Source organism: Hyalella azteca, unplaced genomic scaffold, assembly GCF_000764305.2.
Source record: "Hyalella azteca isolate HAZT.00-mixed unplaced genomic scaffold, Hazt_2.0.2 contig9839, whole genome shotgun sequence".
Taxonomy (NCBI): domain Eukaryota; kingdom Metazoa; phylum Arthropoda; class Malacostraca; order Amphipoda; family Hyalellidae; genus Hyalella; species Hyalella azteca.
In genome coordinates this window covers 48,172-74,485 of record NW_025939898.1, presented here as the reverse complement: position 1 = coordinate 74,485, position 26,314 = coordinate 48,172, and the positions used below count along the sequence as shown (strand labels likewise).

Here is a 26,314-nt window from a genome sequence, read left to right as displayed (position 1 = left end):
GGACGTAAACAGAGTTGCTGGTAGAAGCGGGACATAAACAGAGTTGCTGGTAGAGGTGGGACATAAACAGAGTTGCTGGTAGAGGCAGGATGCAAACAGAGTTGCTGGTAGAGGCAGCACGTAAACAGAGTTGCTGGTAGAGACGGCACGTAAACAGCTTCCTTGACGTAACCCCATAAGAAATAGTCACATGGGTGGGATCAGGTGATCTTGGTGGCCAGAAGTGGAGAGCCAGATCTTCATTTCCTATGCATCCTGCCCAATGCCCAGGAAGTGACTGATTCAAAAAGTTTTGGACATCAAGATGGCCTAATTCTGCATTTGAATAGGTTAAAAAAATTTAATCTTTCTCTTTCCATTGGTGTACAAATTATTCATTTATTTTTTATACCTGAATAAGTAAAAATGTATTAAATTGGGTCCATTATTTAGAACAACCCTGCATATGGAAGGGAAATTATTCCAGCTAAGAAAAGTTATATATTGAGTCTAATACTCGGCTGAAATTTTTGGCTTTATTGAGTTACCCAAGAGTACAAGATGTATTGACATTGAATATTTGAACCATGCATCCTAGAATTAAACTAATAGATGTACAATTAACGAAAGATTGTGCTGAAAGGCATTGGAGGCACTTCTAATGTATAGCTGATCATATTTTTGGTTCAACACGGAATACAATATTTTTCCAATTCCACAAATTTGGTAGTTTTAATTGCAGTTTCATTATGTCAATGACATGCCACAGACTTGGTACTCAAAATAACACGCTCCATTATACAAAAATATCCATAGTAATATAGCTTATGGAAGAAATTTCTGCAATTCTGGACTATTTAAAAAAATATAACTAAGTACTCACTGCAGTGAGTGACAGAGCACATTTTCTTGTCGACAAAAACTTGAGGTCATGGACAGACAGACGGACAGACATGGCGAGCACAATAGTGCATTTTTTCCATAAATGAGAAAATGTGCTAAAAAGTTATTTAGAACAATTTCCTGATCCCTTCAAAATATTAAGAATTAGTGACAGTAGAGACCTCAAACCCATGTTTCTGCTTTTTTCTACCAAACCTACAAAAGCTGGAAAAATTTCCATTTGTTTGGGCAGTTTGAACTTAGTAACCCAAAAATTTTCATAAATGCTAAATAGGCCAAAGTTTGAATGTACAGGGAGTCCGCACTCCCCAGGTTACAAACCGGTGCGGGACCAGGAGTGTGTAAATACATCTGTTCATATGTCCAAAGCACATTAAACTACTGGTAGTGTTTAATGTGCTTAGAACAACCTTCAAATCTGTTTGTATGCAACTTGGAAGTTTGTATCCTGGTTAGGTGGTGTATTTGCATATAATACTTTATATCACATAAAACTTGCTAAGCTTGGATTATATGTACAGTGTGCACAAATCTCTGCATCCATGTATAATGATAGTGAAAAGCACCTGTGATTGAATATAATACACTTCAGGTATAAAGATGGGGCAATGATATATACATGAGCTCATGGTGGTATTCTAGCAAAGGACAGTTCCTTTAGGTCGGCCATAGGAATTACGCACTCGATGGCATACCAGGTAATGACCAGGGAGATTGGGTTTGGGTTTGCCAACCAATTTTATAAAGCATTTTTAATTTGAGTAACAATTCTAATGTTTTCTTGCCACTAATATTTTGGGGAACAGACTTAATGAGAAGCTTTCAAGTCCCCTGCCTTAAAAAACAAAATTAAATTGAAAGAGGAGCACATTTTACCATGAAGAGCATTGGATTGTTTATTTTTGTTAACATCTAAAAGATGATTCCTCTAGTGGAAATCTCAAGGCTCCAGAAATGGCAGGAAAGCTCTATTCATGGCTTAACCCTCTACTGCCTGACATGAGTAACCAGAGCAATATTGCCACATGCCTCCCAGTACTTTCCAAATAGAATATGTTCTAGTGAGCGTAAAACGACTTGTGCGTGCTGATGGTTGCTGCCACATATGACAACTTTATAATGTTCTCTGTTGCATCCAAATGACCTCAGGTTGCTACACTCAATTGTTTACATATAATTTAAGTTGAAAGTTATGTTCCTGGAGAGTGACATATGGCAGCAGAGGGTTAAAATTTTAGATATATCCAAAACTTGATTGTGTGCATGTGGCGACATAAGATCATGGCATATAATTACCATGTCCCAAGAGCCCAGGCTTTTTCATATCTACCTTAAAGTAGCACCTTACATGTGCTATGTTTGAAAGTATAAGCAAATGATTGGTGATTGTACTAGGCATGATAAAATTGCCTCAAAACACAATGCTAGGGTTTTGACATTTATTTCTGGGAGATTTTGAGTCACCATGTATGGTGACTTGCCTGCCAGAAGTTTAATTGTTATACTATTAAATATTCTAGAGGCACTAAGGCTGGGTTAACTATAGTAATCAAGTAAATGAAACAAGATCTCACCAAATCTTGAAAGGGGAAAATGTTTCAGTGTCCACCTCCATCAGTCTGAAATCCTACCACACAAATACAATAAATTTGTAAACTTAATTTTAAATCTTAGGTTTTAAAACCTACATTGACACATGAAAAACCAATCCAGGTAAATTAACCACCAGCAGAAAGGCCTACTTATTTAGGACTTTAGGATTATAGGAACCAAAGATGGCATTTAAGTGAGGATTCTGTTTGAAAATATACATTGGGTTCTAAAATTGTCAGAAACATTGGTTGTGGAAGCTAAAATAATAGAATCACTGTCTAATTCCAGGACAGCGTTCTGCTTAATTGGCATGAATACCTTCAGCTGAATGAGGGGGATATAAAAAAATGATTCCTGCTCTGTAACTCAAATGTAAAGACTGTGTTTATAATTTTGTAAGTGCCCATTACTATTGTTTTAATTTTTATTCTACTATTTCAGATTCAAAGAGAGATGCCATATTGTGAAACAAAAAGAGAATATAAGAGTGAATTGCAGAATTTATATGTATAGAAGTCATTACCATTTTTGGATATTGTAAAGGTCATTTATACCTTATTTTAGGCTGGAAATCCCCTTCGGCAAATACTGGTGAGTGTGATGTGAAGAATATCTTGGTCACTATGTATGTAGTTATTACCATTCATATTGACAATTGCTTTCTTATTTCTTTTCTCACTGGAATCCTGAATTGGATCTCATCTGAACTATTAGTTTGTAGCGTTTTTGCCAGAGATGTTAGAATAATAATTAATAATAATAATTCAGGACGGTAGTGCTCAACAGATCCTGTAGCTTCATGTAGAGCAAGCCTATTGTTCAACTACTGGTGAAATAATAGCTGCTGGCTTTACACTCATTCATATTTTTAGAAGCTTTCATTTACAAATAATTTAAATTCAAATGATAATATTAAAGAGCACTTCTAAATTACTAAAGTCCCAATAATTTAAAATCCTGTGTGTTTTGTTTGCCACAGTACCTACTGGGCACATTTAACACAATATCTTGAATGAAATAATTGACATTTTAATGAATTTTTAATCTATATATGAATTCTCTAATCATGAATATTTGTACATTAATTACATTCTTGGCTATCAGTGCAGTATCATGTTTTGATTGATTAAATTTCGTTAATCAACCATCACCGGATCTTAATTTTGTGTTGTAGATAGTGGCAAGTTTTGAACATAGAAGCAATTGCTATCTTATCATGATGTTTATTTGTGTTGCAGACGATGACAGGTTTTAAACATGGAAGCACTCAATATCTAATCATGACGTTTCCTTATATTGCAGATGGTGACAGGTTGTGAACATGAAAGCGTTCAATATCTAATCATGACGTTTTCTTATTGTGCAGATGGTAGCAGGTTGTGAACATGGAAGCATTCAATATCTAATAATGACGTTTCCTTATATTGCAGATGGTAGCAGGTTGTGAACATGGAAGCATTCAATATCTAATCATGACGTTTCCTTATTTTGCAGATGGTAGCAGGTTGTGAACATGGAAGCATTCAATATCTAATCATGACGTTTCCTTATATTGCAGATGGTGGTAGGTTTTAAACATGGAAGCACTCAATATCTAATCATGACGTTTCCTTATATTGCAGATGGTGGCAGGTTGTGAACATGGAAGCATGATGGTCCTCTTTGGGTATCTAAGTCAGGGCCATGAACAGAGCACCAGACAACGTTGACTCCACCAAACTGCCCAGCTCAAACGAGTCGGAAGCCCAGCCTCGCACTCCGTCCCCCGACGGCGTTGGTGCTTCTTCACTGGACCGTGCAAGCAACAGCCAGACTTCCAAGACGTTGAAATTTCTCCTAACAGTTCCCCAGAATGCGATAGCTGGGGGATCAGTGTCCTACACGCCTGTTTCTAGGCAGTTAAATTCTTATTACTCAGAATCTGAAGAAGATTACGACGACGAAGAAAATAGTGATTTTCGTCTGCATAACGAACGCCCGAAACCTTCAGTTCCTCCATCTCCCTCGAATATCAGCTCTAAAAGTTCGTTGCTAAGCGGTGTCTCAGTCCTACCGGCTACGACCACTGTCTCGTCACTGAGAGCTTTCAGTGGCATCACCATCCGATCTGTGGCAGACAACGGCAATCAGAAAGAAGAACAATTTTCCGAGTCGGATTCTGATAGTGACGAAGGATCGTATTCAAGCCTCGGCAACTTGGTTGGTGCCGGTGCTCGTAGCTCCATCGCCATCAGCAGCAACGCATCGGGTAAGTCATCACAATCGGGTCGCCTGTGACGTTTACTTGTGTGCTTCCGTTATTTAGAGCGTATGTGATCATTACTGTTATTTGTGTGCAAATAGTCAAGTAAGGGAATGTTAGTTGATAAATTGAGATTTTTGTCTATTTTATTGTCGCGTTAATTTTGCTTGATTGATTTACCTTTTTGTGTTATAAAATCCTAGATTTTATCACTAGTTTCATTGCTCTGCTTTGTTAGCACTATAATGATCTCAATCCTCGAAGCTCGTTAGCAGCTGTATAGATTAGTAGCATCACATTTTTGTCATGCATAACAAATAAAAAATCGGCTAAAAACTAATACAAAAATCCCGTTCTAAGACTCATAACGTACGAATTTGCTAGGCTTTCGCGATCGCACGCGTGTCAAGTTTAGTTTGATTTTACTTACCGAATGATCCCGCCCCAAATAACTCTATTGGGTCGACGTGGATGCTTATTCTTATTCATTTTGCATTTCATATCCAAATTTCATGATTTGTTATCATGGAAAAAAATTTATCAAATAAAAACAATATTTGACCGACTAAAAGCTTAGCTGGATTATATCCCGAACGTCATAATCTATATTCGATAAATTATCATAGAAATCGAGTTTGCTCAAGATTACGTGGTCTGTTACTAGGATACTTGGCTCCCTAGAATCTCGATTCGTTCAGACGATTATTACGCCAGAAAATAATTTAAACTCAAGCTGATTCGCTTCTTTTTATTAACGATTTTCTTCTTCTTACCGAAGTTCATGACTAATCGATTTTCTTTTTGCATTTGCGCACCTGATTAAATTCGCTATTTCCTCGTGAGCTTTTCTGACTCGCTCTATCATTTTAGCAAACGGAATTTTCTTCTATTATTCAAATCATACTTACGAGTTCGAGTCGGAAGACCTTACGTTGTAGATTTAAATTTGCTGTTGTCTCACCTGCATGTTAAAAATTCGAACTGCCTTTGCCTGGCTTAAGAGTTCCTATCCCATTGTTCCATAACTGAATTCATCATTTGTTCGGTGTCCGCTTTGACGGCTAGGGAGGTGTGCTGCTGCATCCACGCCTCTCCTCCGTGTCCTCAGAAGATGCCGCGAGGTCGAAATCGCCGTAAGTCTCTCATCCTCATGTTGCTATCTCTCGTTCAGCATGGATATTACATTTATCATTTCATTCATGGTCGCTTGAGTGAATTTTCAACCATCGGGTCGCTTGAGTGAATTTTCAAGTGTTGATATTTGGGACGAACTTTCGTTGATTGTTAGACGGTGAACATTCATTCGGTGAAATTAATTTTAAAAGTGGAATTCTAATGTTAAATCACTTTCATTATTTATAAATAGCGTGATGAAGTATTGTAGAAAATACACTATGATAACTGGATTTAAATGGTATTGCTTGAAATACTTCTGATGCCAAGTCTCATTTATGTAATGCAAGTTGATCATATTTTGAAGTGACATCAGGTATTATCAAGGATTTTCTGCAATTTTATGGTTGCAAGTTTCCTTTAAAAATAATGTGAAAAATCCGACTGTGCGTACCAACTATTTCAAAATTCTAATATTTAGTGTACTCGTATTATATATACAGTAATATACTGTAGTATTTTTGCATGTAATCATAGGTTGAGCCAGTCTTTCCCGCCAATTAAACTGGCATTTTCCTTATTCTGGCTTTTTCAAGTCTATTGGTAAAACCACCCTTACGTATTCTTATAGCCCCTATTACTTTTTAAGAAATTTCTATAGTTATAATGTTCAATAAATAACTTCTTATATGCTGTCTATTTTTTAAATTAACTTTGTGATAACTCTCACGCGAAATGATATCATTCCACTTCATTTTCTCTTCATTAATTGACGCTACATCGCGCTTTCTCCATTGATTAGCTGGTGCAAATTTACGGCTGGTTCACATTCACTGTGTTTTTGTACTAATCATTCTTGCTTCATCTAACGGCACACGTGTTCTGTGCTGGTGCACATTTTCAATGTGTTTGCACAAAGCATTCATGATTCATCTAACGACACAAGTGCTTTGTGCTGTTGCACATTTTCAGTGTGTTTGCACTTACCATTCATGATTCATCTAACGACATAAGTTTTCCATGCTGTTGTACATTTTCAATGTGTTAGCACTAAGCATTCATTATTCATCTAACGAGACCAGTGCATTGTGCTGGTGCACATTTTCAATGTGTTTGTTCTAATCATTCATGATTTATCTAACGGCACAAGTGTTTATCTAACGGCAGTGATATTTTTAGCGTTATCTGTTATATTGTCAAATTGTTTAATATTATATATCAGGTAATATGGACATATTTTTCTGTCTTTATTTTTTCCGTTATAGCGGCGGAGTAGTTTGAATTTCGGTCATGTCATCTTCTCAAATATTATCTCGTCACAATGAAGTGCAATGAAATTGTAAACATGTTAGCCAATTTGTACACTAAAATTAGAACGCGTTTAGGTTGATCAAAGTTATGAACGAGCAGTGTACTGCATTCTATGCCATCGAATGTGTTTGTGAACGCGGTGAAGCAATCCAGTTTCTCGTGCAATGCTGTTTTCCGCCCTGCGGCATTCATGCTAATCTATTTTGCACCACTAATTTCATGCGTGCTGACCGTGGTGCAGTGCAGACGATGTGCCGTAGTATTAGTCTTCCCCGGTCTCTTCTATTCCAATTAAAAAGCTTCCTCTAACATCGAGCGCTATTTTAGCCTGCTGCCGCTCCCACTCTCTTCCCATTTCGTCCGCCGGCACAAAGGATCCCGCACTCCCTCCTATTTTCTCTTTATCGTGCCTCTGAGTGAAAAATAGGACAATTATTTAGTTCAAGGGAGTGGAGATTGGCCTCAGCCAATGGGCGATCTCATGTGAGGCGCGGTTCGTGGGAGCGCGCCAATGGGGAGGCACGATACATTTCTGTCCTCCAATAGCGGGACGACGCGTAGCCCGCGTCGGGCGAAATGCAACGAAAATGTACGATACTTTCTGGAAACGTCTTTTTTTCTTTCAGTTTCTCGGTGAACTTGATGAAAAATGGGAGTTAGAAACTGATTTCATGCATGATTCAGCAGAAATTAATTATTTCACCGACAAGAATATTCTAATTAATGAAGATCGGTTTTAACGATCGCAATTCACGGTGCTATTAGCTCAGAGACTTTCCTCATTCGTGTACAACATTGGTTCAACCTTCTACGCAGCTGCTAATTAGTGTGCACACATATTAGGTGGCATGTGGCAAAAAGGCGCAGCCGTCAATCCAGAGCTATAAATGAGGCTAGAGCGATAGCAATCGCAGCTGCGAGACGGCCAGAGCGGAGCAGCATAATTGGCTCTCTGAGCCGTGATGTGGGAGCGGCATGTGCGTGCGTGCTGTGGGAGCTGTGTTCTCTGCCAGCTCTGAGCTGTTCATGCCGCCCGCTGAGTCACCTATTGATCTCGGGACGGGAAGTGTGGGGAAAGGTGAATATGCTGGGTGAAGGGAGGAGTGTAGCGCGTCGGTGGGGCAGGACTAGAAACTGGGTGAACAACTGGCTGGGGGAGTGGGAGCAAATGCCGCACGCAGCTCCCGAGTTGGGAGCTCAAAGCGAGCCTCTCGAGAGAGTTGGCTCGAAGTTTGGGAGCACAGGCAAAAAGAGCAAGAAAACTAAATGTGAGGGATTGAACAGTTATTGCGCAGTGGTGTGTGAGCGTGAACTTCTGGGTTGTCGTGTAGGTACTTGCGTGTCGACATGTCTAGCCGATGTGCTTGCGTGACGATGTGCTGTTAAATGTAATTATGTCTTGCATACAAGATACATGTGCGAATAAAACTGAAGATGAGTGTGAATGTTCTGATGTTCATATATTTTGATTGTCAGGTTACCGATCTGTTACGAATCTTGATTTATGTGTCATTTTTCATCACGAGCGACAATATAAACAAACTTTGTGGTATTCGTTCGAAAATAATTGATTTACGGTTAGCTGGGTGGTGATTTGGAGCCTATTCGATGGGGATGTGCTTGAGTGTGCGATCGACACTTTCCTGCCTGTGACGAGCGAGTGCTGTGCCGTGACGAGCGAGTGCTGTGCCGTGACGAGCGAGTGCTATGCCGTGACGAGCGAGTGCTGTGCCGTGGAGAGCGTGTGCTGTGCCGTGACGAGCGAGTGCTGTGCCGTGACGAGCGAGTGCTGTGCCGTGACGATCGTGGAGAGCGTGTGCTGTGCCGTGGGGAGCGTGTGCTGTGCCGTGGAGAGCGTGTGCTGTGCCGTGGAGAGCGTGTGCTGTGCCGTGGGGAGCGAGTGCTCTGCCGTGGCGAGCGAGTGCTGTGCCGTGGGGAGCGAGTGCTGTGCCGTGGCGAGCGAGTGCTGTGCCGTGGGGAGCGAGTGCTGTGCCGTGGCGAGCGAGTGCTGTGCCGTGGGGAGCGAGTGCTGTGCCGTGGAGAGCGAGTGCTGTGCCGTGGGGAGCGAGTGCTGTGCCGTGGAGAGCGTGTGCTGTGCCGAGCTGTGGCCGTGCAACTCTCTCAGTTGCCGCGTCTCACGCGTGTCGCAGCCACGGCCTCTGTGTGCATGAGTGAATGTGGGCGTGTGCTGGTGTGTGTGTGTGTGTGTGTGTGTTTGTGTTTTGTGTATTTGTGTGGTGTTGAAGAAAGCACGACACGATGACCGTGGTATGCGTGAGTGAATGCTGCGATGTGCGTGGCTTGAGGTTGTGCAGGTAGTGTTGTATGTTCCCTGTGCTGGTGTATGTGCTTGTGTTGTATGTTCCCTATGCTGGTGTATGTGCTTGTGTTGTATGTGCTTGTGTGTGTGCTCTATCTTGGTGTGCGTTGTAATGTACGCGCGTTATGTAAGCAGCGGTTGTTAAGTGGTCATGTTTACTCTACCAAAGTCGGTACGAGAATAAAAATTTTAAAGCGTCTTATTTTAGAAACGGTTCCCGTAAAATTATATTTATGTACGGAATATGTATATTATCATCCGCTGAAATATAATCAATTGAATCGATTTCCTACATGGTGACAGCAGCTACTCGTATCTTTTATAAGTTTATGGTTAAATTGCGCATTGATTTTGTGTCGGAACACTTGTACCTCTATGACCACTTTTTACTTGCTGCATGAGCAAGTGGACAGCTAAGTTGTCACGTGTTGGTGAAGATAGCGTGAGTGTTTCCTGCGTTGTAATCACCACAGGTGCGATTCACTCCTCCGCTTACACGTGTCGTGTCGCTCTATCAACCCACGCTACGTTGTGTGTATTTGCCTAACTCGTGTTGATAAACACTTGCACGGTCCACTCAATGTCCTCCACGTACAAACTCGTTAGCTTACTCTTTCTTTACCTTCCTTGCACATTGAATATCATTTGTTTAGTTATATCGTTTAGGACTTCCTTATAAGGTTTTTGCTAATTTGGCTTGAACTATCTAATTTTATCTAGGTTCAATTCCTAGTTTCTTTCAAAATATGATTGTCAAGATTGAATAGATGCTGGTTTTTCGCTTGTATTCATATGATGTTATATTTTCCAATGACAAACGTTATGTTTCTTCCTACTCTTTTGTTAGTTTTTTTCTAAATTTTTTGTTCCATTTGGTGTCAATGATGTAGCTATTAATTTTATTTACTTATCGTCTCTCGTTCTATAGCAGCTATAAGTTCATTAGCTTTCAATCACAAAAGCAAAAGTCTTGAGTTGTGTTGTAAATATTAGCCCCTCGACTATTTATATAGAGATCGTAGAAGTTTGGTCTCAACTCGTATGTTATTATCCTTCACATTAGATTGCTGTTTATTAATGGTATTTTTTTATTAAAGTTTAGTTTTCTTTGTGTACGTAGAGGATGGGCTGACATTGCGATGACTTTCGAAGTTGGCTTTGTTAAGTTTGTTATCAGCAACACAGCATGTGTTCAGTTCAGCGATGTTGCCAGCGCATGTGTCGTGCCGTAGTGCCTTCTGTGCTGATACTCAGCCACGTTTTTCATAACAGCTGTTGGAACATTTAACTGCTCTGCAACCTTCGACTGGTTTTCTTCGTTACTGACAGCTACGCTGTGTCTGCTTGACTGCACGGCTTTGCTGTAGTATGTCGCGAGATAATTGTCTGCTGTCGTGCAGTTGGCTGCGCCGGTCACGCTAGACGGCTTTTGTCTGCTACCGTACAGTTGGCTGCGCCGACGATGCTAGACGGCTCTTGTCTGCTACAGTACAGTTGGCTGCGCCGGTCACGTTAGACGGCTCTTGTCTGCTATCGTACAGTTGCCTGCACAAATGACGCTAAAGTGTATTCGGCTGCTGCCTGCGCTGTTAATGTTATTGGGAGATTATCTTCTTCTTGCGTAGTTGGCAGCACTGGTAACCAAAGGGCATAGACCGACTAGCCTCTGCCGCCTGCGCCGTTAGCTGTGTTGGCCACTCGCTGCCTGCTCAGTGGAGATAGACGCACTACTCAGCTGCCTGCTCAGTGGAGCTAGACGCACTACTCAGCTGCCTGCGCAGTGGAGCTAGACGCACTACACAGCTGCCTGCTCAGTGGAGATAGACGCACTACTCAGCTGCCTGCTCAGTGGAGATAGACGCACTACTCAGCTGCCTGCTCAGTGNCTCTGATGTCGGTAGTTGCGCTACTCTGCTGCCTGTGCAGTTGGCAGCTCTGATGTCGGTAGTTGCGCTACTCTGCTGCCTGTGCAGTTGGCAGCTCTGATGTCGGTAGTTGCGCTACTCTGCTTCCTGTGCAGTTGGCAGCTCTGATGTCGGTAGTCGCGCTACTCTGCTGCCTGTGCAGTTGGCAGCTCTGATGTCGGTAGTCGCGCTACTCTGCTGTCTGTGCGGCATAGTAATCGAAAATTGTGTATTTTTCTCGAGAGGAAATGATTCATTTAAGTCATATTCTTTCTGTAATGTGCATAAACCTGCTGGATGGATTGCGGAAGTCCTGTCTGTTTCTAAGTCCGAGGTTTGATATTGAATGATAATAAATGATAAATTTTTTTATTCTTTGTGCCGCGTTTATTTCCGTTTGCTGATCCGGTTTTAGTTGTTTTTTCCGGAAAACCGGTTTTCTTTACAAACAATAAATATATTTGTCAATACCTGAACACCTGTTACCGTTTGGAACGATAAGTATACTTGTCGATATCGGAAAACCGATTTTCTTTACTAATCATAACATAGAACGAAACTTTTTTCCGTTGCAACCTCGACCATTGAATTATCTTCGAAAGAACTCCTTGGGAAATTGAATTCTTTCAATTGCTTCTTGAAGCAACTAGCATAAGCTATCTAGCCATAAGTTTACGACCAAAGAAACCTGCTACGTAAGGTTGACTGACCAGTTATCAACTTTTTCCTGACCTCGTATTTTCTTAATATATTGTCCGTATTGTTGACTATTGTCCATCCCGTATTTATGACTTAATTTATTAGTTTTAACAAAAATACAGTTATTTTAATGCGGTATTTTAAATAGTTATATAATTGCTTGGAAATTTTTACGTCATTTATTTCGTAAAATCCGTTGTTTTACGTGCCACGTTTCACAAACTCGTCTGTTGACTTTTATATGGAGTTAGATTAACTAATTAGCTCACAGTATTATTTGTTTGCTCATGTTCTTCATACCATTTTACTTCTTTTTCATGTGTCACCACTCTATCTTGGATTGTGCTTGCTCAGCATGTTATGTTTCTTCTCATTTTCGGTGACCAGAGTTTATTCATTGCCTACAAGTTTGCCTCATTGAAACCTCAGTGTTTTTTGATATGATGATGTTTCGGCTTAATGAACAAACAAAAAATATTAATGGCTAGTCACAGATCCATCATTCATTCTTTTTTATTTCGTGAATCTTAATAGCCCCTGATTGGTATTTTCGCTTCCATAGTGAAAGAAACTCTACTTTCAAATGAACTTTATTTATTTTATTATCTTGGTATTGGAAATATCTTGGGAAATTTATTTTTTTATCTTGGTAGTATTGAACGAAAATCAAATTTGTGTTTGATTGTTAGATTTTAAATGTATTGTTAGTTATTTTAAATACTTTTTATTGATAAATACTTTTTATTGAATTATTTTATGGATTGTTTGATTGTTAGTTTTTTTAAATATTTTTTTGTTCTGTTGTTTGCTCTTTATTTCTTCATGTACCGTATATTGTTATAATACACGGTGCCCAATTACTGAAAAAGCTGCAATTCCGTTCAAAAGCTCGTTTGTTGAGGTTAACATTCATGAGAATAATTTTTGACTGCATTTTTAATATGAATCATTTTTTTCAGGCGCCGTAAAGAGTGTCACCGCAAAATCAGCAAACAACGAAAAAAGTTCACAGAAGAAATCTTCTCTCAAAAAAGTTCTACGGCTGGACGGACTTTCTGCAACCCAAACATTACCTAAGGGAATATCAATTTCGAGCGTTAGTCAGGACACAAGTTCGCCATCATCTGCTGCAAGCTTAGAAAATTCGGAAGACGAGCAGCAATCATTTACTGGATTCACAAGCGGATTGCCTGCGCACCTCTTGAAGTCCATTTCAGTGTCAGGGGCATCTGTAACGTCTTTAATCGCCAAACCCACTGAAAGTAACACCGAACGTGAAGATTCTGTAGATTTTGCTCAGCAGTGGCTGAAGAAACGACAGCAGCAGCTTCAAGTCAAAAGGGCTCGAGAAAGTGAAGACGAATTAGACGACGAAGAATATTACGAAAGGGATAATTCAAAACAAGGAAATAGCTCACCGAATTTACAACAAGAAAAGCAAGAGGAGCTTATCCGACGAATAAAGCAGCAGAACTTGGCTGCAAAAGAGGAGTCAAAGGTTAGCACCAACGACTTGCTCCTAAAATACTCGGGCATCACTTTATCTAACGCAGGCAGCTCTATCGCCGGAACAGAAAGCTCTAGCATCATAAAACCTGAATCTAGTTCAATTAAGAGCTCTAGCAATTCAGTATCTATTTCAGGAGGCACTGCCGGTATTTCTCTGCCAGCAGGCTTAGGATGCTCCATCTCATTTAAAAGCGTCACCGACTCTAAGTCAAAGGATTTTGAATCTGAAGAAGAATCAGATCTTGACGAACTTGATAATAATAGCTCGTATCTGCCTGAGTTGAAACAAACTACAGCCAACGCTAATACTCGTATTGAAGCTTTCAAAGACTTGAATTCGTCGGTTACTTTTTCTAATTCAAGTGTTGGTAGTGCAAGCATTTCCTCCGATTCTATCTCTAGATTTCGAGCAAGCGACTTGATCGCCGAACAATCGCGTATCATTCCAAGTGTATCTTCACTAATTGGATCTTCCTCTATCTCCATCGAACCCTCGACCAGCTTCAGCAAAGAGAGCACATTCACGATCACAGACACTGACTCCGTAAGCAATTCCGTTCAGAGCTCTCGACGCTGCTTGGAGTGCAATGCCGTGTTTGAGAATGGGGCTAAACTTCGCCTGCATATCCTCAGTTCTCACTCTGCCCGTCCTGCGTCTTCAGATGTCGCTAGTAGCGTTGCTGAATCTTCGACTGGTGACAAAGACAACGTAAGACCTTGTGTAACAAAGCCTGCTCACTTTATTAAGTGTTCTGTGTGCCATTTACCTTTTACCAACACTTATTATTTACAGAAACACAGAATTGAAGTTCACTCTTTGCCAAAACCTTCAAATAACGGTGAGAGTGACGAAGCTGTTCCTAGAGTTAAGCCAAGACCGTTTAAACTCGTGTGGAGGTGTCGTAGGTGTAGTATCAAACGTTTTAGCACCTTTAGGTTATTTGAGAGTCATCACTTGGCGCACATCAAAGCTGTTAATGCTGGCATCCGTTTGGAAAAACTCTCTCCAGCTGAAGTACAAAAGTTTACGGGTGTTGGTCCTAAAGTAAAGAAGCAGTTAACTGGTAGGAAAAAGGGCAGAAAACCAAACGTCAAGAGGGCTAAAGGTTATGATAGTGACGCTGATTTTACAGTAGCAGGTGCCAAACTTAAGCTTACCATCACTCAGCCTCGCGAAGGCTCCAACAGGCGCAATAAAAGATCAAGTTTCTTCACCTCTGCTATGAGTCATCTGTTAGCCGACAGTGACGGTGAGGGATTCGAAGGAGAATTTGAAGAAGATTTACCTGATCTGCATACTTTACCGACTGGTCGGGCTCTACCTAGTGCTGCAAATAAGAGTTTAGACTCCCTGTCTGGACCAACAAGTGGTCAAGAATTCATGAGGATTGAGGCCAGCGAGGGCACGGAACAATATAACAAAACGCGTGAAGAATCTCCAGGTGGCACGCATACCGGAGAGGCAGGAACTCCCGACGAAGGCTTTGACGACAACCCTGACGATCCTGAAAGTATTGGCAGTGTACCTGAGACCAGCATGGGTCACTCAGATTCGAGCAACTTCGGTGATGAAACTTCAGCCGGTGCTGGTGCTGCTGACGCCAGGCAGCAGTCACCTGTATATGATGATTCGGGAAACCTGCAGAGCGAGCACATTACTGACAAGTCAAGTGGTAACGGAGAATTCGATAACGCCTTCAATAACCCGGCTAACTTGAACTTCGATAATGAGTCGGAAGGCGAACGACCGCCTTCAACTTATCAGCCACAATTTGAATCATTCACTGGAGATTGGTTTCAAGAATATGAGTCAGGACCGCGCATTGCCGCGGCTATGGCTGGTACTGGTGCCGAAGGAGAAAGTTCTGAAAACTCTAAGTGGGCTGAAGGGAATCACGTTAACGAACCTGAGGCCAGCCAGGAAATTACTGAGAGTGGAGAACTCCAAGAATCGGAAGGAACCCAACAAAGGCCGACCGATCGGAATGGTCTTTTTAGCCAGGCAGTGCTGGGGAACGAAAATAGTGCAGCCGGAGGTAATGGCCGAGGTGTTAGTGGTGGAAGCTTCGAGCAACTCTGTCTTAATGATTCCTTCAACCAAGATCAACAATCTCAAAATGAACGAACAACCGAAGTTATTCAAGAGAGTCACGCGGAAGGTGGTCAGCAGGATTTGTTGTCAGAGCTTGAGTATTTAAACAGAGGCGGCCAATCTACTAATGACAGTGGCCTAAGCGGGGATAATTCACGTGACTCTCAGTCATCGCATGTAAACACTTCGCGTCCAGGTTCGAATTCAAGCTGCCAGTCGGGTGGCCACCCAACTCCACCGCCAGATACATCCTTCCGTTCCTTAGCATCTAGTCCCCTGCAGGCGCCAAATTCTCCATCGATTGGATCATCTGTTCTCTCTGGCGGCACTACTTCACCCATGCAGGGTGTGTCCCTCGCCCAAACATCTTCCTCTCATCTTGCCGGTGCTTCTCAAATGGTCGGATCTCCTCACATAGCTGGGTCGCCTCACATGACTGGATCGCCTCACATGGGTGGTTCACCAAGTTTGGGGGGATCACCACGATCAATGACAGGTTCCCCACATCTTGCCGGCTCGCCTCAACTTGCTGGTTCGCCGTTATCTCAGACTCAAAGTCTACAGAATCAACTGCAAACGCCTCCAGAAGCCCGACTGACAATCGCAAATAATTTGATGGCAAGCTCAGGCTTGAATGGTAATATTCCTAATTTAGCAACTAGCACCAGCCTTTTGACCAATACTTTTAATCAGTGGCCATCAGTTGCCACAACATCCAGCTATTCAGGTTCTTTCTTGAGTAGCAACGGTTTTGATGGAGCAATGAGGGCCCCAATGCCTCCTGGTGTATCTGTTCCCTATCGTCCGTCACCTCCTCCTCGCGTAAGAGGCCGACCGCCACTCATCGGTCACGGTGGGCGGCCGCCTACGATGAGAGGTCCTGGCCGACCGTTGGGCTCAAGTATTCTGCCTCCTCCGCTCATGCCTGCACCCGGTGGGCGTGGGTCGATGATGCCTTCCCTGACACGATTACCGGGCTACAATTCTCAGCCACGTGGAGGGTCGCACATGTCTGGCCAAAAACGTCATTTACCTGGACAGCAAACCGGACTTTCCCCAAGTAAATCTCAGAGAAGAGATGATATTAACGTGCCATCAAGGCAAAAAGACAATGAATGCCAAATAATTGCTGTAGCCAATCGTGGTGATGGCTTACCAGTCATCTCAAATGTGCAAGGTGGTAGGGAAGAACGAAGGCAATCCCAACCAACTGGAAACGGCGGTGGCGGTGTGGGAAGCGGGGAGTCCACTATTCACCTCAGCGACTCGATCACTCTGAGTGTGCGATCGTCTAGTGCCAACAAAGAGCCCGCCAGAGGTGAAAGGTCAGGTGACGCAGGCACTGTTGCTAACTTATTAGCGTCTAGAGGGATCACGGTTACCCCGGCTGCTGGCGATAAAAACGATGGAGGTCGTGACGAGAGAAGAATACCGACTGCGAGTGATTTGAATCTTTCGTCGGCAATATCCGTGCACCCTCCGACCTCTCGAGACCGTGACGGTTTTGCGGTGCCACAAGCGCCGAGCACTCGCAATATCTCATCCAATCGTGAAATAGAAAGACCACCACGACCACCGACAGTTGATCTTACTCGTGATGTAAACCCAACTGGAGCTCAACCAAATAGAGTTAAATGTTCTCAGTGTGACCGATCATTCTCTAACCAGGCCTTGCTCGCCGATCATGCTAAAGTTCACCAGCAGGCGTCTTCTGCACGCATGCCGTACAAATGCCATCTCTGCACTGCAGGATTTTCTACGCAGAAGGGCCAGCAACACCATTACCAGCAATTTCATCAGCTTCACTTATCAACAAACGACGTTGCAATCCCAGTGGTGGATTTACGCAATCCTGTTAACGTTCAACGCATGGCGGCTCTCGGAGTGCGATCATTCTTACCGCTCACAAACCTACAAAATCGAGGAGGCGGTGGTATTGTCGGAATTCCTTTATTGACGTTAGAGAATTTGCGTAATGGTCAGATGACGTTACAACAATGGGGAGTTAATGATGTCCTTACACTGGGTCCGCCTAAGACCCTCAATATGCCTAGATGACGGTCACCCGCTGGACCCCAGATCGGGTCCAGCGGTGTCCAAGGAAGCATTAGGCATCCTGGGGTTGGGCTCCCTAACCGCCATCCTGCCCCTTAAAACGTCATCTAATTAATGACGACTTAATCTTAGCATTGATGCACATACAAATACTCATGATTACGATTAGAGTGTAAATCTTGTTACCAGACATCATGCCTCCATAGTATATTAAATCCTTTATTGTTCTAATCACGACATCAAATCAAGCATCAATTTTGATTCATTGCATTGTGCCCAAAATTTCCCAAATGATTTGATTCGATATCTTCCTCTCCTCTTCGAGTATTAATTTCGTTCTGCTCGAACGATTGTAATCATTAATCAAGCTTATTTTCCATTCTTACTGGTGATGAAAGGAAGACTAGTTGCAAGTTAGGAATATTATCGCGCATGAGCTCACTTTATATGATATGGTGCACCAAACAGTTTGCGATTGTCAGGAGTGGCGTCTGCATCTAGGCGTTAAATCTCGTTATTCATTAATAAATAATAATAGCCACGGATACTTCGTTTCTTAGTTTCCTGGCGATATTAAAAGGAATATGCGCGTGTGTCTTTTGTAGTTATTGCAAATAAACGTATTATTTTTCTACTAGTGATTAGTACGTAATGTATTCTATGCAGTTTTTTGTGCGCAATATATGTTCTTCTCTCCCCACCTTATAGTTGATGGTAGCCGTCTCGTCTGCTGTTATTATTATGGATGTATTTAAATTTTGTATGTAACGACTAACGTGGGGGTGTAAAATGACTGAACTATCTTATTTAATAGCCAAGTCGATGTAACGGATTAAGATTTATACAAAATCAATGTTTAAGCCTTGTCAGTTGTGTCTGGCACTCGTATGTGTACGCTGTTGTACATTGTTAGTCGAGTGTTATTCTTAACTTTCACGTTCGATGATTCTTTTACTTTGATGTGTGTATTTTGATGACGGGAAGCATATAGCTAAATCATTCATTCAAATCATAACATCGTTTTTTTAGAGGATAAGTATTTCAGTTTCAGTTGCTATGTCTACTTTCATATTTTTTATACGACAGGAACGTAAAATTTAGTTATATTTTACCAATGAGTAGCCAGTTCTGATCAGCCAGTTCAAACGATGCCATTTCAATCGTGCTCCTATTTTCATATTTCTCTGGAAACAGATTAACCTAATAGTTGGATAATGTGGTATATTGCAATCGAACAACAAAAAAGCTTATGCTCTGGCAATGGCAGCTGGATGGTAGAATTTTATTTTGCTGGCGAACCTTTTCTTTATTGAAGCGGTACTGATTTGTTTCATGCCATTTGATGTTTTAGTTGTTCAATCACTTATGTGAATAAGATGACGGAAGTTATGAACGACTATCTGTAACCTCTCGTCTCAGTGTTATGTAGAAATTAATCAAAAATATCTATGGTTTATGGAAAAAATGTATTTGTAATCGGGTTAAATTCAGCCCGTTGCAATCGGAATACTATCTAATTCAATGAATCAAGCCAAAATTGATATATTTAGTGAACGCCTAAGTAAAACAGATTTTTCGTCTTGCCTTCTCTATTTTGTCAATCAGATCATTTGCAGATTTGCGAAGTGTGGACGTTAAAGGATTGCGAATTAGTTCAGCAAATAGTGATTAATAATAAGATAGACATTACCAGCTACAAATAATGACCTGGAACATTATCAAAATAGAAGCCCTGATGGCAGCTGGAGAGCTTTAGTCTTCACTTTCATGGATTGAATAATGCCTTTCTCAGCATGTAGACATTGCGAGATTGGTAGTTTCTCCTTAGCTTAACATTTTGCGTATATGTACCGTAGTCGACTTCGTGAGACTTGGTGGCTGAGGGAGCAACAGCAGTTGAAACGCTCCCCGATGCTACGGTTGCAATAGTGGAAAAATTGCAACGATTGGCAGGGTTTTTTTACTTTCATTCTTTTACATCGCTAAGGTTAATCATACATTTGAATTTAAATTAAATGTCGTTTAAAATGAGCAAACCCCGTACAAATGACCGAGCAAGCACCTAACGCTAATCATATTTCTACCATTCATCATTCAATCTTACATGGGTGGAATAAGTGAGATGTTGATATCGAACCCTACCATGAAGTTATGATACCTCCTAATTGTCAAGATGTTGAGGAAGTCCATTGAAACTTATTTGGGCTTGGTTTCCTGGTCTGTGACGCGTCTGATGTAGATGGAATTCTCTGGTATGTTTGGAATTTCGCCTTTCTCGTACAAATACGAGCACGCAATGGCCAGCGTGTTGCCTGTAATACAAACGTGAGATAATTGAAACTAGCTCTTATAGATTATGAATATAAATAATCAAGTCACAAAATTATTGCTTTAAAAAATATTTTTAAAATTATTCCAATAGCCATCCTTATTTACTATTTTTGAGGAATAGGTAACATAAAATATTTTTCATTTACAGGAAGTAAATAACTCTATAGCAACTTACGAAATGGCAGGCAGTTATGAATTCTGAAAGAACCTCCTATGCAAAGCTAATAATATTTTCATAGAATGACAATATAAATAACAAAAAATGATCATTTTATTTGTTATGCTCTTAATTGGCTCAGGAAACGCAGTACTCACCGTCATGGGAGAAGGCGAGGGAAGAGATGGAGGTCGGGTATCTATGGAACTGACACAACCTCTTCTTGTTAAAACCGTCCCAGATGTTGACGTAGCCATCGGACCCACCCGTAGCAAATGTATTGTAACCGCTGTGGAAGCTGCAATAACGCAAGTTTCGAACATCAGTCACATGCAACTTATGAGTTTGGTTAAAAATTATTACAAATACTTGATAAAAGAATCGTTATTAGTAATACTTAATAAACGAAAACCATGTTACACCTTCCCCTATTTCAAACTAATATTCGCTAGACTAAAGAAATGACTTTTGATAATTGGTAGACAATGATAACAGACTCCGTAGTCATTATCTGTACAGCAATGGGCTAATTGACATAATGATCATCGCAAGATAGCTGCTAGCATTTATTGCCATTTATTAACGAGACTACGATCAGTCAGAAAGAGAAAATTTCAACAGAGAAAAATCAACAACCTGATATCATTGACGGGGTGGATTATCTCAATTCCTTCTTCTTTCATGCGGTGACATTTAAACGCATACTTCTTCTTCTGCACCTCGGGACTTGGGTCCAAATACTCGACAGCCACACGACCTTCCACGCTAGAGACTACGTAGCCCTGAGAAGTTGCAAACACGAGTTAAAGTACTTCCGAGTGTACCGTTACTCAAAACGAACAACAAGTGTTCTAAGACTGGAAAAAAATTGGAGTCACATTCATAGATATCACTCAACACATCACAAGAGATAAGATGTGTACCTACTGTATTAGAATTTGAAAATGGATGTGATTACTATACATGCAACTAAAAACTTTAAAAAAATTAATCAAAACACGGAACTTACTAAAAGAAAAATTCATGAACAACTAGAACTTGTAAGTAGAGTCAGTTCCACAAAATTGTTACAGAGCTGCTGTACTGAATTTTGAAGGCAGGCACCAGTAATTAGTGTTTAGTGGAGCAATATAGGGAAACATCAACGATAATTGCTGATTACGTGACTGAAGTAAGGCAATATTGTATAACGCCGGAGATAAGTGCTTGTTACGTCAGAGTAATAAGGCAGTGTAGGAAAATATTTAAGAAGAGAGCTCGTTACTTGTGTGCTGAAAGCCAAAACGAACACAAACAGTTGTCACAGGTTAACATGTTGCAAATAGAATATTTAAAGACAGAACTAACAATCGCCAGTACAGATAGCATTGACAGATACCAGAGAGACTCAGACCTGCTTGTTGGGGAAGCACCTAATACAGCGCGTCTGATACTTGAGGGAAGAGTCTCGCCTCATCTGAGGGTGAGCCATGTTGCGCAAGTCCCAGATGAGCACGCGCCTGTTGGCAGTACCAACCACCACACGGTCGCCGCACATGCCCATCGTGTACACCTGCATGAATCATATATTAAAAGCTATATGATTATCAACACTTCCACACAACTTCAATTACATGCGTAGTGCCTGCAAGCTACAGCAATGTTTCATATTTTTGGGTAAAAAGAATAGCCTCAAAATTAAGCAATATTTTAGCAAACTTTCATTCAAACAAAGCTTTCTGTTGACATTAATGCTTAAAATAGTAGTTCTTAAGTAGCTGGAGTCTTTCAGGAAGCAAGTGTCACCTTATAATTCTGCTGGTGAGTCCCAACTTCTCGTTGCTGTCTGGGATCCCACACCTTGATTGTGTTGTCCCACGAGCCAGTCACTACAACATTGACATCGTTGCTGAACTCCACGCATCTATAAAAAATATAACTCAGTACTCACAGCAGTGAGTGACAGAGAGCGTATTTTCTCGTCGACGAAAACTTGAGGTCACGGACAGACAGACGGACATGGCGAGCACAATAGTGCACATTTTCCATAAATGAAAAAATGTGCTAAAAATAATGATTTTTACATGTTTCCCCTATATCAAACACTCATATGTTAGTTCAAGTTTAGTTGATGCAATCATTGTGAATGAATAAAAATTAGGTGCATTTTGGAAATGTGCAAAGAGTACAGCTTATAAATAAATAAACATGTCACTTGCTAATATCCATAATGTTTGCAAGAAAGGCATAATGTCAATATTAATGAGAGTGAACAGACAATTTGGAAAAGAAGATTATACATTTTTTTTTCAACACCTGAAAACACTTTAAAATGAATCAATCCAAGACTGATGTAAGAAACTACATCAGTCCGTCTATTAATTTTATCAGCAATCAATAAAAGGAAACAGACTTGGGAGAGGTCTTGAGCTATACACATCAAGCCCAAGTTTCTGATATTGACCAAAAAATTCTAACATATAACTTACCTGATGGCAGAGTCATGGCTGCCAAGCACAGCCTCTGCATTGGTGTTCAGGTCAAATGTTTTGAGCTGATTATCCAGTCCACCACTGAAGACATGCACAGCATCCTGTAATATATTAATTTTTTATGAATACCCTTGTGTATGAAGATATTTTCTGTATCATTATGGTACAAATTCAAATTATGGTCAACAATTTCAAGACCAAAAGAATAGGAATTCATGAAATTTACAGTACAATTTTTCAAGGTTAAATTATAATGAAAAAATTGTGATGTCAACCTAAAATAAAATAAAAATTATGAACCTCCTTGTTAAAAATGGGAATGGAAAATTATGAGAAAATTTCAAGGCACACACAAATTAGTTGATAGATAGCATACCTGGAAACAGCAGTCAAGCACTGCAGCTGAGTGCTGGTATTGCAGTCTCATATGATTCCCAACAAGATCATATAACCGGACAGTCTTGTCCCAGGAAGCCACTAACAAAAATTGTGATGAATTTGGGCTAAACTTTACACTTTGAACACAGTCTCCTGGTGAATTTTTCAAACGAAACTCAATCCTTGGTTCTATCATTTTGACTGACTTGGAGGGATAAAATTGGATAATATAACCAGTCACTAACCTAAAAGAAAGAGTACATAGATCTTAATAAATATAGAATATTCAACACCGGCAAGCCATTTTTGATTTCTTGATTCTTACGATACATCCATGACAATTAATGCATATAGACCATATATCAATCGCCATGCGTCTGTGCTGATCATAGCGCATTGCCATATAAATTGTAATGTGTGTACCGTAAACTGGGGTAACTTAGACCACTTTTTACTTAAATGATGCCATTTTTTTACTAGATAAGTTAAACTTAAATTGAAACATGCAAAATACAGGTCTATACTCTAGCTTCACTCACCATAAATTGCTGGCTCCTGCCTCTCATAGTTTTGATGTAATTTAAAAAAAATCGATGGTCTTTTTTACCCCAGCTCTGAGGGTATCTTAGACTGTTTGGTAAAATCAATTATATTTTTTGGTAAATAACTCCAAATAACTCTGGGTTTTGGTGCATTGTAGTAGAACTCTTCTAGTTACATATGCAAATGACAAATTTGAGGAAAGTTTCATAGTTTGCAAATGGGGGGTCCTGCCCCCCAGGTGGTCTAAGTTCCCCTAAATGGGAGAACTCTGACCACCTAATGGCAGCCCTGACAGGGTTAACATAGACCGGCTTGGAAATTAAGATAAATTACCATATTTAAGACTCTGTAGAGTCTGAAATCTAAAGAAAAACATTAATAGGTGTATCAAACATGAAATGTTATATATGGTAATTTAAAATTAATTTTCAAGCTGGTCTATGTTACCCTGTCAGGGCTGACATTAGGTGGTCTAAGTTCCCCCATTGGGGGGCGGCGCCCCCCATTTGCAAACTATGACACTTTCCTAAAATTTGTTTGTTGCAAATGTAACTAGAAGAGTTGTACTACAATGCATCAAAACCTGGAGTTATTATGCCAAAAAATAAAAAAATTGGAGAGGGTACTCTGACAGGCTTTAAATAATAGCTTTTTTTCATGGGTCACATTTTTAATTTTTTAACCTATTAGATATGCAAACTTTTTAAATCTTTCTATTGTGTTACGTAGCCTCAGTATTAGGCCTTTAATGCCCATTGACAGAATTTTTCTATGTCAATTCGTTTTTGAGTTTTGGGGGTTTTTGTTAAAAAAACAAAAAGTGGTCTAAGTTACCCCGGGAGTCTAAGTTACCCCGGGAGTCTAAGTTACCCCAGTTTACGGTATGTCTGTGCCAATTCAAACTGGAAAATTGGTCAGAAGCCACCAATGAATTGGAAAAAATGCAGATGAATCTGGCCAATTTCAGCCATTCCAATGTTCCTTCCTTAATTTCCCAGTGAAAAATAAGAAAAAGCCTTTTTTCATCAGGAATTTTTAAAAATCACATGTGAAACAATCTTTCTACCTGCAATTTCAGGAAAATATAGCTTGATTTTCCACACAGAGTAGAAATCAGCATGCATCAGCCATTTTGATTGCAATGCACATAGGGTAAACGCACCACATTCTGACACTGTGGGTAATTCCGACACTGTTGAACTTTTTTCTTTATATTAAGCTTTGTCTTAGTTCCACGCATGCGCAGATGGTTAAAATAGTGACGTCATACTATTGCACGCAATATTTCCCCAAAACACTAGGTCTGGCGGGAAGATGTTAAGATCCGCAGAGCAAAACTCCACGTCACCCAGTCAGAACATCGAAACACGTGTGAAAGTTGATAGTTGACCTTGTTCTACCAAATAGTGATAAACTGTTTGTGTAGAAAGAATATTATGGTTTGAGATTTTTAAATAAGTCTGTGAATATATTAGGAATCCTTTATGTATACTTGTATTTGCTGATTTTAAGTGGTAAACAAATTAATAGATGATTGATTTAAGAGACAGTTTTAGACACATAAAAACTAATTCTGACATGGTGTCGGAATCACGACACACAGCCGTGTGTCACATTCCAACACAGCTCACACAGGGTGTCGGAATTCCAACATACTGTCTTGGAATTACAAATTATGATTTTGAAGCGCTGTCAGAATTAGTCTCACAATGTGCCGCATTTTGTCACACACGTGTCGGAATTCAGCGATTTTGTATATTTGAATTCTGAAGGCTTTTAAATAAATATGGCAACAATTTGTGATGTTTGATCATTGCTGGTGCATAGTGTGGTGTTGTGAGAGTGACGTAAAATTGTAAACCCATCGGAACTCGAGTTGCGCATACGGCAATCTATTTATAGCCATTTATTTCTTGCTACGTCCTTAAGGTGTCAGAATATGGTGTGTTTACCTTATATTTGAAAGGTAAATGTGTAGGCCAGATTTTCTGAAGACATAGGGTAAACGCGGTATATTCTGACACATTAAGGATGTAGCAAGAAATGAATGGCTATAAAAATATCACCGTATGCACAACTCGAGTTCTGAATGCTTTATGTCATTCTCAAAACAGCACACTATGCACCAGCAACGATGAAATGTCACAAACTGTTGCCATACTTATTTAAAAGCCTTTAGAATTCAAACCTACCAAATCCCTGAATTCCGACGCTGTGTGTGACTAAATTTGGCATATTGTGAGACTAATTCTGGCAGCGCTTCAATTCAAACTCTATTAATTTTTAATTACGGCACCATGTGTTCGAATAACGACGCCCTGTGTAAGCTGTATCAGAATACAACACAGCTTGGAACAAGCTTGATTAAAAAATTTCAATTTTTTAATTAAGCTTTTAATTAAGAGCTATTAAGCTTTTAATTAAGAAAATTTTAATTTTTGGACACAGCTCAGTTGGAGCTGTGTGTGTCTAATTCCAAGCTGTGTCAGAATTAGTTTTTATGTGTCTAAACCCGTCGCTTAACTTAATCATCTATTAATTTATTTACCACTTGAAATCAGCAAATTCAAGTACACTTAGAGGATTCCTAATATATGCACAGGCTTATTTAAAAATCTCAAAACAGTTAATCACTATTTGGTAGAGAAAGGTCAACTATCAACTTTACCACATGTTTCGATGTTCTCACTAGTTGACTTGGACTTTCCCTCTGA

The 26,314-nt window shown here is 40.3% G+C and overlaps 2 protein-coding genes across 3 annotated transcripts; one reads left to right on the top strand and one right to left on the bottom strand.

Annotated features, from left to right (window-relative positions):
* The first annotated feature begins 2,916 nt into the window (after window positions 1-2,916).
* Window positions 2,917-19,109, top strand: LOC108667873. Of its 2 annotated transcripts, none has more exons than XM_018154971.1 (3): window positions 2,917-3,066; window positions 4,098-4,723; window positions 13,024-19,109. In XM_018154971.1, exons 2-3 carry the CDS (start codon window positions 4,159-4,161, stop codon window positions 17,721-17,723), a joined length of 5,265 nt encoding a protein of 1,754 aa, XP_018010460.1. In that variant the 5' UTR covers window positions 2,917-3,066; window positions 4,098-4,158; the 3' UTR covers window positions 17,724-19,109. The 2 variants fall into 2 exon arrangements, with proteins under 2 accessions (XP_018010460.1, XP_018010461.1); XM_018154972.2 differs by lacking the exon at window positions 2,917-3,066 and adding an exon at window positions 5,783-5,850 and having other exon boundaries at window positions 4,660-4,723.
* A 182-nt stretch (window positions 19,110-19,291) lies between these two features.
* LOC108667874 (mitotic checkpoint protein BUB3) lies at window positions 19,292-23,302 on the bottom strand. The gene is made up of 7 exons (XM_018154973.2): window positions 23,056-23,302; window positions 22,677-22,780; window positions 21,994-22,111; window positions 21,602-21,760; window positions 20,845-20,990; window positions 20,367-20,506; window positions 19,292-20,032 (listed from the first exon to the last, which is right to left on the bottom strand). Exons 1-7 carry the CDS (start codon window positions 23,251-23,253, stop codon window positions 19,917-19,919), a joined length of 981 nt encoding a protein of 326 aa, XP_018010462.1. The 5' UTR covers window positions 23,254-23,302; the 3' UTR covers window positions 19,292-19,916.
* Window positions 23,303-26,314: the final 3,012 nt, after the last annotated feature.

What these genes read in the sequence shown, in the direction of transcription:
- LOC108667873 (XM_018154971.1), top strand. Translation starts at nt 4,159, where the DNA reads ATGAACAGAGCACCAGACAACGTTGACTCCACCAAACTGCCCAGCTCA. An exon ending in CATCAGCAGCAACGCATCGG is followed by an intron (nt 4,724 to 13,023) that starts GTAAGTCATCAC and finishes CATTTTTTTCAG; the next exon opens with GCGCCGTAAAGAGTGTCACC.
- LOC108667874 (XM_018154973.2), bottom strand. Translation starts at nt 23,253, where the DNA reads ATGATAGAACCAAGGATTGAGTTTCGTTTGAAAAATTCACCAGGAGAC. An exon ending in CTCACCAGCAGAATTATAAG is followed by an intron (nt 21,761 to 21,993) that starts GTGACACTTGCT and finishes TGATTCATGCAG; the next exon opens with GTGTACACGATGGGCATGTG. An exon ending in GGTGCTTCCCCAACAAGCAG is followed by an intron (nt 20,991 to 21,601) that starts GTCTGAGTCTCT and finishes GCAACTTCTCAG; the next exon opens with GGCTACGTAGTCTCTAGCGT.